Source organism: Eleutherodactylus coqui, chromosome 1 (genome assembly GCF_035609145.1).
Source record: "Eleutherodactylus coqui strain aEleCoq1 chromosome 1, aEleCoq1.hap1, whole genome shotgun sequence".
Classification (NCBI taxonomy): Eukaryota; Metazoa; Chordata; class Amphibia; order Anura; family Eleutherodactylidae; genus Eleutherodactylus; species Eleutherodactylus coqui.
Window position 1 is genome coordinate 232297544 of NC_089837.1, and position 16494 is coordinate 232314037.

General features: G+C 46.6%; 1 protein-coding gene across 6 annotated transcripts in view; it reads left to right on the forward strand.

Moving 5' to 3' along the window:
• Window positions 1-244: 244 nt before the first annotated feature.
• The window catches only part of LOC136631913 (heat shock factor protein 2-like), a 69256-nt gene continuing 53006 nt past the window's right edge, over window positions 245-16494 (forward strand). For all 6 annotated transcript variants that reach the window (XR_010793096.1, XR_010793097.1, XM_066606402.1 and 3 more), the window contains exons 1-3: window positions 245-458; window positions 13217-13325; window positions 15044-15216. Coding sequence is in view for 4 of the 6 variants with exons in the window: in XM_066606402.1 (XP_066462499.1) it covers window positions 366-458; window positions 13217-13325; window positions 15044-15216 (375 nt within the window). In the remaining 2 variants the exon portion in view is untranslated. The remainder of the gene's footprint in view (window positions 459-13216; window positions 13326-15043; window positions 15217-16494) is intronic.

A 16494-nucleotide genomic window follows, 5' to 3' on the forward strand; every position in this document is an offset into this window, starting at 1 on the left:
ATACATCAGTATTTGGGTATATAGCAGATAAATCACTGCGCAATCTGCTCATCTACGAGCGCTACGGCCCGCACAGACAGCCGAGCCTGCGGCGCTTGTCCGAATGTGCTTTGTGCTCTGCTGTTGATAAAGCATGTTGATTTACTAAAAAAAAAAATTGTCAAACGGCGCGCGAAGAAGCGGCGTTGAAGAGTCACGTGAGGGGCCGGCACGTAATGTGAATAGGGGTCACGTGAGGAGGCGGGGCTCCGGGCGTTGTTAGTGGATGGAAGGCATGTAAATGATTGGGAATAGCAGGCAAACACCTCCAGGCTTCCCGGCGACGTAAGAGGAGGGATCAGAGATCTTGGCGCACGGCGACGACCATGAAGGCCAGCTCCACCGTCCCCAAATTCCTCACTAAGATCTGGGCGCTGGTGGAGGATCAGAGGAACGCCGAGTACATCTGCTGGAGCCAAGTAAGGCCGGAGCTCTATTGTGTCCCGGCCTCCATCATGGGGCCTGCATTGTATCGGCGGGAGGGATGCAGGAGCCCACCTCCCAGGGGATGTATGAGGGGCCTGGAGTTCTCGGAGATCCTCTGCTCGGGGGTGATGACAATCTGCGCTCCTCTAGCAGGCCTTGTGCATCCTCACTGCTGCCTGGGCGCTGTGTTTACAGCAGTGGGCAAGTTTTACAACAAAGGGGGCATATGTGTATAAAAATGTGTGTTTATTGGGCATTTTATTAATTTTGCAAATATGTGAAATCCCCAAAAAAAGAACAAACTCCCAGTCACTCTCCCACAGGCGGCTTCTACAGCGTTTTAACATGCGTTTGCCGAGACTCCATTAACTTCAGTGGGGCTTCTCAGACGACTGCTCCTAATGCTGCGCTAAACGAGCGCCGTCTGTTCTAGTTTGATAGGTGACCGCGCTTTGTACCACAATGATGGCTGCGTTAAAACGGCTGCCGGACGTGCTTGAAAACGCCATTCCTAAAACGCTGTAAAAAGCGGTGTGTATCCGACCGCCTGCGCGGGATGGGGCGCTCTTGTTGTGAACAGCCCCAGGGCTTGGAATTGCCTGTTGCCTGATTCTGGTGCAGACGTAATGGGGTCTGCGCTGCTCACATCAGCCAATCACATGTTAGTGCCCTTCTTTCTGGGGAGGATTCCATCCTTTTTCTCCCAGAAACACTCATGAGGGCCGCATGGTCTGAAAAGTCATGTGACCAATGAGCGTGGTGAAACTGAGCAGAAACAATTTGTGATTTTATTTTCTTTTTTTACCGTACCCAAGGTCCCTGCCCCCCCAAATCACAGTAAGTTCCATTCCAGCGCAGATGGCTTCCATTGAAGTCAATGGAAGCAGTCCGATCCGCAGCCCTTCCGCAATGACATTGCAGAAGGATCGCGGATTCCTTGTCATCGCCTAGCGACAGCGGGGTGTTTTCTGTCCAGCACATCTGTTCTATTTTGGTGCGGGCCTCTCATGGACAGCTTCCATTGATGGCATATCCGCAGTACAGAAGCCGCCTGCACATGAAGCCATCGTACAGGTACACAAGGGTCACCACCGAGGCACAGGGTTCGGTTCCACTGTGACAACTCGCAGCTGGAATCTGACCCGTTCATGTGCAAACGGCCATAGGCCGCCTGCACACGGGTGGAAATCCCGCGGCGGGATTTCCGCCACTGAAAGCCTGCATAGGAGTGCATTACAATACGCACTCCTATGCAGACGGCCGCGGTTTGGTCGCGTGAAATGTCGTGCGGCAAACAAACCGCGGCATGTCCTATTTCTGTGCGGGGCTCGCAGAGCCTCGCACAGAAACGTCACTCACCCAGCCGCCGGCTCCGGTCTGCGCATGCGCCGGCACATGAAAGAGCCGGGGCCACCAAGCGCGGGTGTGTACGTGCTCGTCTCTGCAGGCGCTGGGGTCGGGTCCCGCCGGATCCGACCCACCCGTCTGCAGGCGGCCTTACTCATTCAATTTTCGTGCCCAACAGAAGCGGATACAAAAGTATCGCTCTTTGTTTTGAAAATGCGAAATGTAATAAAATGGTATTGAAACAAAAATGACTACAACATGCTCGGGGATCATTCATGAACCAAATAATCTTAAACTTGTAAAGCGTCGTTGTCATAAGAAATAAAATGTTGGGTTCTTTATAACTAAAAAAGTTGTGGAATAGTTGACCAATCAGGAAGGTAAATAGAAAAAGTGGTGGCCCTTTTACACACAAAGATGACCGCTCAATAGATGGCTTTTGAGTGATTGCTTTGCATAAACTACTAATAGGTACTAATGCCTATTAGTAGCCTATTAATGCATGTGAGCCGCTAGGAGCTGTATTCAGAGAACAGCTGGTGGTCTGTTCTCTGAATACATTCCCTTTGTTCTGCCACGGGGCTGACAGCTAAGGCCTCCCTCACACAGGGCGTTTTATACAGCGTTTAGCGCTGCCTTTTCAGTCCAGCGCTAAACGCTGTACAACACTCCCATTCATTTCAATGGGGCTGCTCACACAGGGCTGAAAACGCAGCACCTTCCAACGCTGCGCTTTGACAGCGATGCATGTTCTATTTTTGGGCGTTTTCAGCCCTGCGTCGCTCATTGAAATGAATGGGCAGCGGTTTTAGCACTGCTGAAAACGCGGCAACACTTGGTGCCGCGTTTTTGGCAGCGTTAACCGCTTGCTGATTTTCGGGGTGAGGGCTTGTAATAGAAGCCCTACCCCGAAAATCTGTCCCAGCTGGCTAGAGAAAAAAAAGAAAGTAATACTCACCTAGCCGCTGCAGTCCGGTTCGCGGCCGCTGGTCTCTGCCGCTGATCCGGGCTTCCCCTGCATTCGCAAGTCTATTGCCGTAGGCTAGGTTCGAGAACCCCGCCTCCGGCAATAGAGTGCTGTGATTGGTTGTCGGTGCTTGCTCGATGCCCAATCACAGCCCTTCCTTGACTGTCTCAGCCAATCAGCGCTTGCCGGCGCTGATTAGCTGAGACAGTCAAGGAAGGGCTGTGATTGGTTGTCTGTGCTTGCTCGATGCCCAATCACAGCACTCTATTGCCGGAGGCGGGGTTCTCAAACCTGGCCTCCGGCAGTAGACTTGGGAGTGCCGAGGAAGCCCGGATCAGCGGCAGAGACCAGCGGCCGCGACCCGGACTGCAGCGGCTAGGTGAGTATTACTTATTTTTTTCATTTCACCATCCTTGGCTGCGTTTTCAGCTCGGCTGAAAACGCAGCCAAAACGCTGGCATAAAGTATGCCAGCGCTGCTGAAACGGGGCGGAATCTGCAGTGACGCAGCGTTGAAAAACGCTGCGTTTCTGCAAACGCCCTGTGTGAAGGAGGCCTAAGACAATGTTATCAGCGCTCCTCGCAGAGAACACGTCCTGAAGCCCCCTACTATTGGCTTTTTTGAGAAACAATGGATTTTCTGCCGGAAACAAAATCATCGTTCCGCAGGAAAGTGAAAGATGGGCACATTTACACAAAACAATTATCGCTCAAAAGATGGTTTTTGGCCAAATTTTGTGTGATAATCGTTGTGCCTTAACCCCTTGAGTGGCGGGTTTCCTACCACCCTGTCGTGCCCACCAGTGCAGGTTTTTTAAAATGGTCTAATCATTGAATTTCAACTAGTTTTGCAGTTGCGTCTCAAGAGCCATAACTTTTTCATTTTTCCATTGACATGGCCATATAAGGGCTTGTTTTTTGCGGGACAAGTTGTGATTTTTTAAACAGGGGAGGAAAAAAAGAAATGGGGGAAAAAAGAAAAAAAGGGGCGATGTCATTAAGGGGTTAAATAATGTATTAACTTCCTTCTCTGGGTCATTACGACGCATGGATACCACATGTGTGATTGTATTTTTGATTTTTTACAAAGTAAAGGGAGACAAGTGTTTTTATTTTTTTTATAATTTTTTTACTTTTTTTATTTTTTTTATTTTTTTGTCCCTTTAGGGGACTTCCACAGGGACACATCAGGACCCCTGATCACATTCCGGGGGTCCGATGGTGACAGCCCTTTACATGCTGCAGTCACATAGACTGCAGCATGTAAAGGGTTAACACAGCAGAGATCGGAGGTTTTCTCTGATCTCTGCTATAAGAGCTAGTACCTAGCTGTCCTCTGACAGCCAAGCACCAAGCTCTCCCTGTCACAGAGACCATCGGCTTGCTTCTGACAAGCCGATGGTCTCTATGGCAACCTGTTCACAAACCAGTGCAGGAGATTGCCGGCATATTGGCAATATCTTCTGCTGGTTTTTCAAAGCCCTTGCACTGCTCTGTGTGGGTCTGTGCAGGCAGAGCACACTGTCACAGCTTGTGGCATTGTGCTCTGCAGCTCCCATAGTGATACATAGCCCAGAAATCTTCCGGGCAGTATCGCTATGAGCAGTGGAGCTCGTCCCGGAAAGTTTCGGGGCGTGCCACTCAAGGGGTTAAAGAGCCTTAATTAAATACAAGTATAAAGAAATTGCTAGAGTCCAAGCTCCCAAAATTTTTTTTTCCAATGTAGTAACACTTGGGCCACCTTTTTCTATCGGGATGAATGTAACCTCTTTTTTTTTTTTCTCTAAACACAATGATTGCTGGAAATTCAAGCGTGCCATATAGTGTGAAATGTAACAAGCATAAAGTCTTAGTATGACAAGATTTAATAATGCTGATATTTTACTTCCCAATATTCAAAATTTCGATTCAATAACACGTGAATCAATATTCAACAAAGTGAATGATGAAGTTTTTGACTCTCCATGACCAAAGTGAAATAGTCCCAGTATTGCTGAAAGAGAGGACAGCTCCATAAGATATGCAGGAAAGTTCTCCCATTGCCACAACCCCTCCAGCAATCAGACGTACAGCTGGGGGACATTTGGGCAGGCAAACCGGTGTGTAATACAAATGTAATGTAATTTCCATGATAGTTTTCACATGTGAGCTACTTTTGAGGACTTTGTGTCAAGTGAAATGTTTCCTCCACTCTTTATCATAAAATTCTTGAGCCAACTCCTTTTCCTGTTCGTTCCCTCAGTGGGTAAGTTTTTTTTTTTTTTTTTTTTTTGGAAAGCTTACCCACTTTTTAAACGGCTTCCCTGCACTGGTAGCGTTGGGGAGCAACGGCGCGGCATCAGGAACTGGACAGCACAGCGCTGGGTGAGAGTAAGGGACGGGGGAGGCTGTGGGAAAGGCTGGAGAGGAGCGGGGACACTTCAGTAAGACTGCACAGAAAACTAAATTTTTAGTTTTTTAAATTTCTAAGCCTAACACCGAAACAAACCCTAACCCTCCATCCCAGCACTAAGTAAATACCCACACTGCTAGGACCTTGCTGCATACTGCCAATCAATAGCATGTGGGCGTACAGAGGGCAGATACAGCCCATCACTAGCTCTCCACCCATTCTGCTGGTGGTGACCAGATACAATAATACTGTAATGGTCTTCCACAGTTGGTGGATAATAGGATGAGGAATGCTCATATGGCACAAGAGTCCCCATGCAATAATGGAGTTAGTGTGACAATGCCTAGTGAAACGCACCTAGAGATATTCAGACATGGGATATCATATTGGAGCACATCCATAGGTATATGATCTTACAGGAGGACTCCATGAGGTTTGGCATGATTATGGAACGGGTCAGCGGAGAAAGGCACAAAGGCAGAAGAAGACTTAACAAGGGAATCGCAAATAAGGATTAGGTCTGTTTCCAATCTCCAAAATGGAGCTAGTTGGTAGACATGACATAGCTATATAATAAGCATAATCATCTGGAAGACCCTAACCCCTTTGCCATATGTGACTTGTAAGTATTGGGCGTGCTATGCGTGGTTTATGTTGCACCCAGACAAAACGAGATGTAGTCCGGCAGTAAGGAAACGTCTCAGTAGCTCAATAAAGAAGTTATTCTTCTCAGCCACGATATCCCAAATGTAGCTTTTTGGGATTCGTCCCTAATGCCACAGGTTCAAAATTTCATCAGTAGAGATTTTTATGTAAGGCGGATATTATGCCCAGATATTTAATGCCCTCATGTTGCCAATCAAAAATATATTTATTTTGTTAATAGTGTAATAAGCCACTAGGGATGTTCAGAGGCAAAATATGGGATTTTGCGCGTTTACTTCTGTAGTACAAGATCTGTCCAAACTCTGACTTCTAATGCAGTATCTCGGGAGGTTCTAGGATGTGCTAGTGTCAAGATGATGTCCTCTGGTTCTAGCGATATTGGATCACAGACTTCCATTTGGATACCTTTTTAATAAGAGCATGTTTTTAAGAGCTTGAGCTAATGATTCCCATGATTGTATAAAGATCAGTGGAGACAGTGGACATCCCTATCTGGTGTTCGTGATGAAGGGTTTAAATATAATGCAGATGTGGACTCGAGAAAGAGACTGCTATAACCCATTTTCTAGGGCTGCAAAGGAATATGACTAGAGATGAGCGAGCATGCTCATCCGAGCTTGATGCTCGTTCAAGCATTAGCATACTCGAGAGTACTCGAGCGAGCACCACGCGATGCTCGAGAAAATTTCACCCTCTCCTCCCCACATGTTTAGCAGCTTTTTAGGCAAATAAACATGCAGGGAAAGCAACCCTGTGCACATCTATAGCAGTGATTGGCTGGCCGGAACAGGTGACCAAGGATCATAAAAACTCAGGTCACCTGATGCTCACCTCACACGGAGGCTGGATTAGCTGAGGGACAGAGCTGCTGTGAAGGAGGTTAGAAGGCGCATTAAGGCAAGGATCCATCTTCAAAGAGCCCAACAGTCCTTTTTTAGGACTACAACTCCACTTTTGTGCATTAGCAGCTTGGCTGCCTGGGACCAGTAGTGCGCACAAAGACTGCAGCAGCACCAGAACAGGTTGGAAGAGGCAGTGGGGTGGCCAGAGGGAGAAGCAGGGCCAGAACAAGTAATCCCCCAACTGTTCCCCACAGCACCTCCTCGCCGCAAGCTCCCGTGCAAAGGGCTAGGTGCTCGAAGGTCTGGAAGTTTTTCAATAAGAGCGTGGATGACCAAACAGTGGTGTGCAACCTGTGCCGCACCAAGATCAGTATGGGAGCAACCGCTACCAGCCTGACCACCACCGCGCAGGCATATGATGGCTAAGCACCCGACGAGGTGGAACGAAGGCCATTCACCTCCTGCGGGTCACATGGTATTCCCCTGTGTCACATGCTGGCACTGAGATGCAATCCCCCTCCAACGACGCGAGCATGAGCGTCTCCCGGCATGCACTCACCCTTTCACCTGCACGGTCCTCTACTGCCTCCACTAATGTGTCCTAGCGCAGTGTTCAACTGTCCACAACACAGACATTAGCGTGCAAGCGCTAATATGCAGGCACCCACCTGCATGCACAATTTCTAAACGTGCATATCTCCAAACTGCTGAGCCTGGAGATGCTGCCATATAGGCTGGTAGAAACTGAGGCTCACCACAACCTTATGGCGGTAGCTGCCCCTCGCTACTCGGTCCCCAGTCGCCACTATTTTTCCTGCTGCGCCGTCCCTGCCTTAAACCAGCACGTGTCACGGAATATCAACCGTGCCTTCACCAACGCGGTTACTAGGAAGATGCACTCAACCACCGACGCGTGGACAAGTGCTGGCGGGCAGGGACACTACATCTCCCTGACGGCACATTGGGTTAACCTGTTGGAGGCTGGGACTGAGTCTGACCCTGGGTCCGCTCACGTGCTACCCACACCAAGTATTGCGGGTTCTACCTCGCTCATGGTTTTTCCGGCTCATGCCACCTCCTCCAACCCACCCCTCCACCTCTCAATTACCATCTGTGAGCACGTCGCCTTCAGTCGGTAGTTAGAGGTGCAGCAGCACTGCCATAGGGAAGGCGTCAATAGGCCGTACTGAAACTCCTGAGCTTAGGTGACAAGAGGCACACCGCCCAAGAGCTGTTACAGGGTTTAATGGAGCAGAGAGATCTGTGGCTTTTGTTGCTGAATCTCCAACCAGGCATTGTCGTATGTGACAATGGGCGTAACCTGGTGGCAGCTCTGCAGACTAACACATGTGCCATGCCTGGCCCACGTTTTCAATCTGGTGGTTCAGCGCTTTCTTAATAACTACCCCAATTTGTCTGAGCTGCTCAGCAAGGTGCGTCGGGTGTGCGCACATTTCAGAAAGTCCACCACAGATGCTGCCACCCTCAGTAGACTGCAACAGCGCTTCCAGCTGCCAGTTCACCGACTGTTGTGCGACGTGCCCACGTGCTGGAATTCAACTTTGCACATGTTGGCCAGGGTTTATGAGCAGCGTAGAGCCATTGTTGAAAACCAGCTGCAACATGCCCGTTGGAGTGGTAGTCAGCCTCCGCACTTCACAGAGGAGTGGGCATGGATGTCTGACATCTGTCAGGTGTTAGGAAACTTTGAGGAGTCAACACAAATGGTGAGCGGCGATGTGGCCATTATCAGCGTAACCATCCCGCTGCTTTGCCTGCTGAGAAGGTCACTGCTAAGTATTAAGGCCGACGCTCTGCGGATAGAACAGGAAATGGGGGATGACAATACGTCGCTTGATAGCCAGACCACCCTCATGTCTGTTTCTCAGTGCGTTTTAGAGGAGGGAGAAGAGACTGCTGCCCACACTGCATAGGGTACCCATGCTACTTTCTTCACATCTGTTCAGCGCGTATGGGCTAAAGAGGAGGAGGAGCAGACTGAGAGTCATCCTCCTAGTGAGGACAGCGATGTGTTGCGTACTGGCACCCTGGCACACATGGCTGACTTCATGGCTACCTTTTCAGGAGAAGAGGCAGTGGTGTCACCCGCAGACGGTGATTGGCCTTTGTTCCACCTAGTGTGGTGCTTAGCAAAGATGTGCCAGCACGTGTTCCTTGCTGATTATGGTCTGGCCCAACTAAATTGTTAGGGGGTGACCACCAGGCTCTTGCCCACAATTTGGCTTAATAGTGCAACCTGGGAGCCTCAGATGCATCCGTGCATGCTGCCACTGCTGTTCCCTATCCATTTCTGTGGTGTTTTCATCACTTCTGATGTTTTCAGGTGAATCACACACCCTCCCTTATGCGGAGCATGGGTCACCTTGAAAAATGCTTGAGTCTCCCATTGACTTCAATGGGGTTCGTTACTCGAAACGAGCTCTGGAGCATTATGAAAAGCTCGGCTCGAGTAACGAGCATTTTGGTGCTCGCTCATCTCTAAATATGACCAATTAATGCGGTGAAATGCCTTTTTGGCATCCGTGGCGAGAAAAACACAGGAATCTTCCCAGATTCTATATAAGCTTGGTTTAAAACCCTCCTAGTATCATCTGATGCCCGTTGACCCTTCACAAATCCCACTTGATTTTCCCTGATCAGTGATGGTAAAATAGGTGTCAGAAGCACAGATCTCATGCAAATATGAACCCATTTTGTTCAATGTCTTCCGGCACCACATCGCAGTACAGGGAAGATTTGTGACATGCTTTATCTTTTCATGTTCCTTGGAATGCATCACCCATTGATTCAATGGGGCCTTTAATGCATTGTGTGGGTCTTGCAATGCCGTACAATGTGCATGCGAGTGCAATGTGAAGTTTCCCATTGAAATCAATGCTAAACACCCCTGATCCTCTTGTGTGTGAAACTCACATGACAGGATGATGTGAGGTGATTTTTTTCAGGCAAAACCGCCTCACATCCATGGGTAAAGCACAGGTTGCTGAGCGTGATATCGGGCTGGATTTCTTGGCCAATATTGCACTCGTCCATGTGTAGGTGGCCTTCTATAGTAGCTTACTGAAAGGCGCCGACAGAGCAGTTATTCTTACCCCCCCCTACCCCTGAAAATCAGGGTAGAGCTTATTATCGGGGTAGGTCTTACTATGGAGTAACACGGTAATAGTGGCCGAATCCAGGTAACGTCTAATAGAACACCTAGCAATAGTTATTCGATTTCTCCAATACCTAGGGTGGGTCATTAATTGGAAGCAATTGGACACGACCCCCAGCCAGAAGAAAACCTTCCTAGGAGTCCTACTCAATTTAGACATGTTCTTTCCTTCCTTCGACAAAGATGAAGCAATTACAACTCCTAGTCAAAAGGTCCCTAAAATGCAAAACCTGTGCCATCAGGACTGCTATGTCACTGTTGGGGAAACTCACGTCTTGTATTCCGGCAGTAGCATGGGTTCATCCCAAGAACTTTACAGGGAGCGATCTTAGCCGCCTGGGACAGAAAACGGTCATCCTTGGACAAGAAAATGTACATGGGAATGCAGTGAAAGTGTCTCTAATTTGGTGGCTTTCAACCTGGAACCTCTCAAGGGGTGTTCACTGGTTCTGAGATTCAGTGGTGTGCATCACAACAGATGCCAGTGCAAGGGGCTGGGTAGCCCACATAGGGGACCTTTATCTCCAATTTTTAAAAATTATTTTCTGCCGCCATCTTCTGCGCAATAGCTTTTTTAAATTTTTCCATTAAGTTAGTTGTGCCAGGGCTCATTTTTTACAGGACGTCCTGTAGCTTCCATTTGTACCATTTTTGATTCATCGCTTTTTGTTGCATTTTTTTCTTGGAAACAGGGTGACCGAAAAAGCACATTTCTGGCGTTCATTTGAATTTTTTTTCTGATGGCGTTCATTGTATGGGGTAAATAATGCGTTACTTTGATAGGTCGGACTTTTACGGAAGAAGTGATGCCAAATCTGTATTTTTGTTTTCTGCATATTTTATTATAAATGACAAAATTTATATTAATTTGTAAAACTTTATTCTTCTTTTTTTTTTTTTCAGTCCCACAGGGGACAACAACTTGTGATGCTTTGATCACTCCTGCAGTATGATGTAATGCCATAGCATTACATCATACTGCAATCGGACAGGCAGTCTTATCTAGCCACCCCACAGGAATGGCTTGATAGGCATTCTGCCATGACAGCCCTGGGGCCTTTCAGAAGGCCCCTGGCTGCCATGACACCTGCACTGCTACCTGCGATCTCCTTACGATGGGCCGTACGGGGCCCCCAAATATCGCTCGGGGTATTTAAATGCTGCTGTCAGAATTGACAGCGGCATTTAAAGGGTTAACCACTTCGATCAGCCGCGTGGCTGATTGGCGGACTACTCCACACGGCTGGTTGGAGCTGTTGCTGCAAAGTGTCAGCTGTAAAAAACAGCCGGCGCCCAGAAAGTATGAAGGGGAATCAACCCGTGATCTCTCTTCATACGTAGACCGCCGATACATGGGTCAAAAGGTGTATTGGCAGTCACTAAGGGGTTATGATGGTTGCTCACTCATGCTTGCGGTGGGTTGCCCTTCAGGAGAGTCCAGTTCCTGTTGGTATTTTGGGGGGGCTGATGTGATTAGAGAAAGCCACAAACTCCATATGACTGTGCAGAGATTTGCGCCTGGTGTGCACACGGCTTTCTGTGAATCATGAGGTGGAGTTGAGTGAATGGTCACAGGTTTGAAGCATAGTCTTCCTATCTGGCGAAACTGAGCTGCTCCTTCATTGCAGCTCCCCGGATTTCACTTACTCAGGCGAACGCTCAGCTGCCCACGATGTTGGGGAGCTCCCCTGCGGGCTTCCAGCCACACCATCGTGGTCACCTTTTTCTTTTTTTTGGAACTGGCAGAATTTAGAAATTGTTCCTCCTGTTCATCACTTACATCACCAAGACAATCTGGAAATCCATCCAAATGACTGCAGGTCCTGCAATGGGATGTTCATGTTACAACCAAGTGTTCAGGGACAGAAGTGATCATGTTCTCCACAAGGTCCCTGTAGTTAGTGGCCCTATAGTTCCCAGGGAGATGCTTTACAACCATACAAAACAAGTACCACCACGCGCCTCAATGTTGTCCACTGGATCTTGGAAACGCCGGTCTCTCATGAGTTTCCGGATTTGTGGTCCATCGGAAGTGTTCTACATTTCTAGCTGGAACATCTTCCATTTTCTTCAGTGTCTTTACACATTGTTTCATCAACCCAAGTGTGATGTGCAGCGATGGCGATATGTATCATATATACTAATAGTAAGCAAATGCTGGCCGGAAAAAAGTCATTCTAACAAAAATACATAATGACATCCGGAGTATCTCAAAAACTAGAATGAAATGGATGGGGTGGTTGGAATCAGCGGCACAAAAATACCCATAATAAGGTCTAAAATTCCAGGCACCATGAAAAATTGTTTGTGTATATAGTATACAAATTCTTTTCCTGTGGTAGATTAGAGGTTTTTTTGGCTGATAGTCTGGGATGCCCCAGTGTACTCCCAGCATGGTGTTAGTGGGTAACAATAGCCCTTCTCCTCTCCAAGAGGATCGTCGGCCCCTTTAAGATACCTTTTACATGTTATGACTGCCAAGTGCATAAGTGCCCAATAGTGTTCCAGCGCCCTTCACACAGAATGATAGTCTGTCACAGAGCTATCTGCCACCCATATCCATTCACTCCTGCTCACACAGAGTAAGAAGTACTGAGTGACGTCTCACTCACTGCCTTGTGCCAGGGGCTGTGTACACGGGCAGATGGTGGCTTATCGCTTCTTTTGAGCTACTATTGAGATGACAGCCTGTAAAAAGGTACCTTTTTAGACTTCTGACCCCCTCAAAACAATGATGTGCAGTCAAAGACCCATCATAGTACAATAGTTTAAATTGAGGATTTTTGTCAGAATGCGTGGGCATTGTCACTGTGTCCAAGGCTTATAATAAAGGGGAAGTAAAAAACTATAAAACAAGGTAAAATCTGCTTTTTGTTCTGACCAGTTTTTAGGCCATGTAGATTAGAATCGGCCATTTACATGGGACGATTGTCGCTCAAAATTGGTTGAAACGAACTAAAATGCACAATTACCGTTACGTCTGAATGTGAAGCCGACGTGCACTATTAGTTTACTTTTTTTTGCTCTTGTTGCTCCCTTTCAACCGGCATAAAAATCATCGCTGGTTCATTGACTTCTCGCTGAGTGTAAACGCTCTCGCTCAGTGTTTCACATAGAATGCGAAGCGCTAAACGTTAAGTGAGCGGTAGCCAGCAGTGATCTGTCTAAACGCTCTGCGCGATCGCCAACAACTAGTGGTGGAATCCCTCGCTCATGCAGTTCATTTAGCCAACAACCGTCCCGTGTTCCTTCTAATCTATACTTGTTGTTTTGCACCCCCCCAACCCTTCCCCCTCGTTGGTGACCTGTGTGTCTTCCCCCTTGTACAACTGGAACATAAACCCCATTTGTATCTTCTTTCAGGATGGGAACAGTTTCATCGTGTTGGATGAAGAAAGATTCGCAAAAGAAATCCTGCCTAGACATTTCAAGCATAACAACATGGCAAGTTTTGTGAGACAGCTCAACTGGTGTAAGTTTTATATTACTTTGCGGCATTGCAGCTTTTAAGTATTTAAAATCAAGTAGCATTTAGTTTAACCCCATAATGACCACCCGGTTTTTAAAATGGGGTCATTTGTGGGGTATTTATCATTCTGACAGCTATGAGTCTTTGCAATCTTGTCTTGGTGCAGGAAAACAAAGTGTTCCTCAAAATGTTGATAGGTAATGTTAACTTTGTACATCTCCTAAATGGTTAAAAAACCTAGTTTTTCCAATTTGCGTCCAGGAAAAAGTAAACTGATGGAAATATATATCCTATCGAAAATTTGTACAGTATTTTTGCACTTATTTGAGATATTGCAGTTGAAAATGTGAAACATTTTTTTTTTTTTTTTTTTTTAACATTTTCCTAATTTTAGCGCTTTTAATAAACACATTATTTTGGTCTATTCTTACCACCTAAATGAAGTAAAATATGTGCGAAACAACAATGTCAGAATCACTTGGATATGTAAAACCTTTATGGAGTTATTCTCTGTTAAAGTGACACATGTCAGGTTTCCAAAATTTGACTCTGTCACTTAGGGGGAAACGGACTTTGTCACTAAGGGGTTAAAAGGCATCCTTTTAGACATAACTGTATCCTGCAGCCCTAAATGTATTGAACAGTTTGACTGTACTTTCCAAAACAATGGTAAAAAAAATAACTTTAATATGTAAGTGCAAAGGTATACAGCTGCACGTCTGTCTTTATGTTCTATGACACAGTTTGAATTGAGGAAGGAAATGGAGCTGCATGCACCTTTTCTATGTGTTGGAACAAAGGTTGAGTGTACATTTATTCCTAATTTTAAAATTGCTTGTAGTGTTAGTTGATTAGATGGAATTTATTGTGGTGTTTACAGTTTGCATGTTAATGGGGTCCATTCGATGTCCTATTTGCATGTTCTGGGAACATCTGTGTGGATTATTGTCCATGCTGCTTGTTTTATAATCCATAGCATGTACATGGATTTTGTGCTGAAAATATGCAGTTAAAAAGACCTCTTCAGACACCTTTTTTCCATCCCTGCCTCGAATTGCCTGTTGCACGCTAGACCTTTCCTGTAAGTCCAGTCGCTTCCATGCAGTATAGCCTCCAGTATGATACTTATCTGACACCATCTTGATGCTGAGATTTCTCCATGCTCCCTTCCTCTGTGCTCTTATACTTATCACATGTCCAGCTGGAGCCAGTACCATCTGTACCTGCTGGGAGGACACTGCCATTACCTTCTATAATCCTCTAGATAAGCTACAGACCATAATTATATAGTCGTAAGGATTGTCTGATCTTCATTATTATTGTGTGACAAGAGCCTCTAAGCACCCACAGTAACTGATGCCAAGAAGAGCTAGTGTACCAGTCCATGTAAGATCACCACACAGCAATTATGACTTCTTAAGAGCACATAAAGCCAAGTAAATCTGGTCAGTATTAGATCTCATGACCCACCTGAAGAGAACGACTCCAGGAGGTTTTAGATACACAGAAATAACTAACCATGATAATGTTAGCAGGCTTCTATATAGTACAGACTTCTGCATATGGCTAATTAATAAAGGAGTAAAAATCTCCATATGGAGAAACGGAGTGCTATAGAGTGCTTTTGCTTTCATTCATTATGTAACTAGGTCCTGTGTGTGTTCTAGCAGTTTGATGTAATCTGAGAGTTGAACTAAAATACATGCGTATTTCTATTCCAGATGGCTTTCATAAAGTAATGCAGGATGAGACTGGTGCCGCCAGGCATGACAAATATTGTTCGGGTAGATATCAGCACCACTTTTTCAAGCGTGGTCAGGAAGAGCTACTGTCAAAGATAAAACGGAAAGTAACGTCAAGTACGGGAGAAAAGCGTGCGTTCCGGAAGCCTAAGGTTAGTATGTTTGTTTGATCTTTACAAATTTCAGGTATACTACTGGTATTAGCAATATCCATAAACCGGCAGCATACAAGCTTCATAGGATGCACCCCCTATATACCCGTGTAGTATGTTACTATACTGTTCTCTCTGTAACATTAACAGTGTGCCCCAGGTAGTCAGAGTTTTTGTTGGTCCGGGACTGGAGGGTTGTTTAACACGTTAAGGACCAAGCATGGTAAATTTACGGCACTTGATCCTGCCTTTAACCCCTGCCGATGGAAAACGTACCGTGCAGGATTAAAGGAGTTCTGTCACTAAAAAAAAAATTCTATACTTATCTATTTACCCCCCCCCCCCCCCTTGTTCAGTCTACTTACCTGACCTTCTCCTGTCTCCTGCAGTCGGGGGGTCACTTCACCTACAGCTGCCTGATTCTTCTTCTTTCTGTCAGGTTACATACATTGGTTGGCAGTCTTCTGCCTGCCAACCAATGTACGTTAAGTGTCAGCTTACAGGACAGCAGGGTGATTTCCTATCTTCAGAGATTGCTCATGCGAGCTGTCTCTGAAATAATTACAATTCCTTCCTAGGAAGTGAAGCTATAGCACAGGGATGTGACCTTCACTGACCAGGCCGGAAGGAATTTGAGGAGTGCAGCCTTGATAACAAGCTGGGCCCAGCATGCTACTGGGACACTGCAAAAGCTCAGCTAGGAGAAGATGTGCTAAGGAAGCTGACAGGGAAAGAATAGGTAAGTATGTTTTGTTTTGTCATTTAAAAAGAAAAAATCAAGCAAGAGCAGCTTCGGTCCTTGGCTGTCAGACACAACCAAGGACCCAGAGGAGTCAGCCTTCTCCTCTTTATAGGCTACTCGGTGAGCGCTATGCAGTGCAGAGACAAGTTGGTAGTGCTACTTCCGCTATTCAACCAGGCGATCACTTGACCACCGGGTGCCCCATCACTGCAGAGCTGCAGGGTCCTAGCAGACCCAGATCAGCTCTGTTAGTGACTACTGTCACTACAGGGGGATGTTTTCTCCTATAACTGGTGCTCCTATGGATGCCCCAACTACAGTGGAAAAGTGAGGGGAATGGGGGTGGGGGAGAATGTGAATGACCCCCCCCCCCCCCCCCCCCCCCCCAGACACACGTCTTATCTGTGACCCCATATCATTGTTTGTTGCACAGAAGCTACAAAAAGAAGTTAAAAAAAAATACAGAATAAAATAAAACTATATACATAAAGAAAATGACCCAGCGCTGCCGATACTAAATCTATACATATATCCCA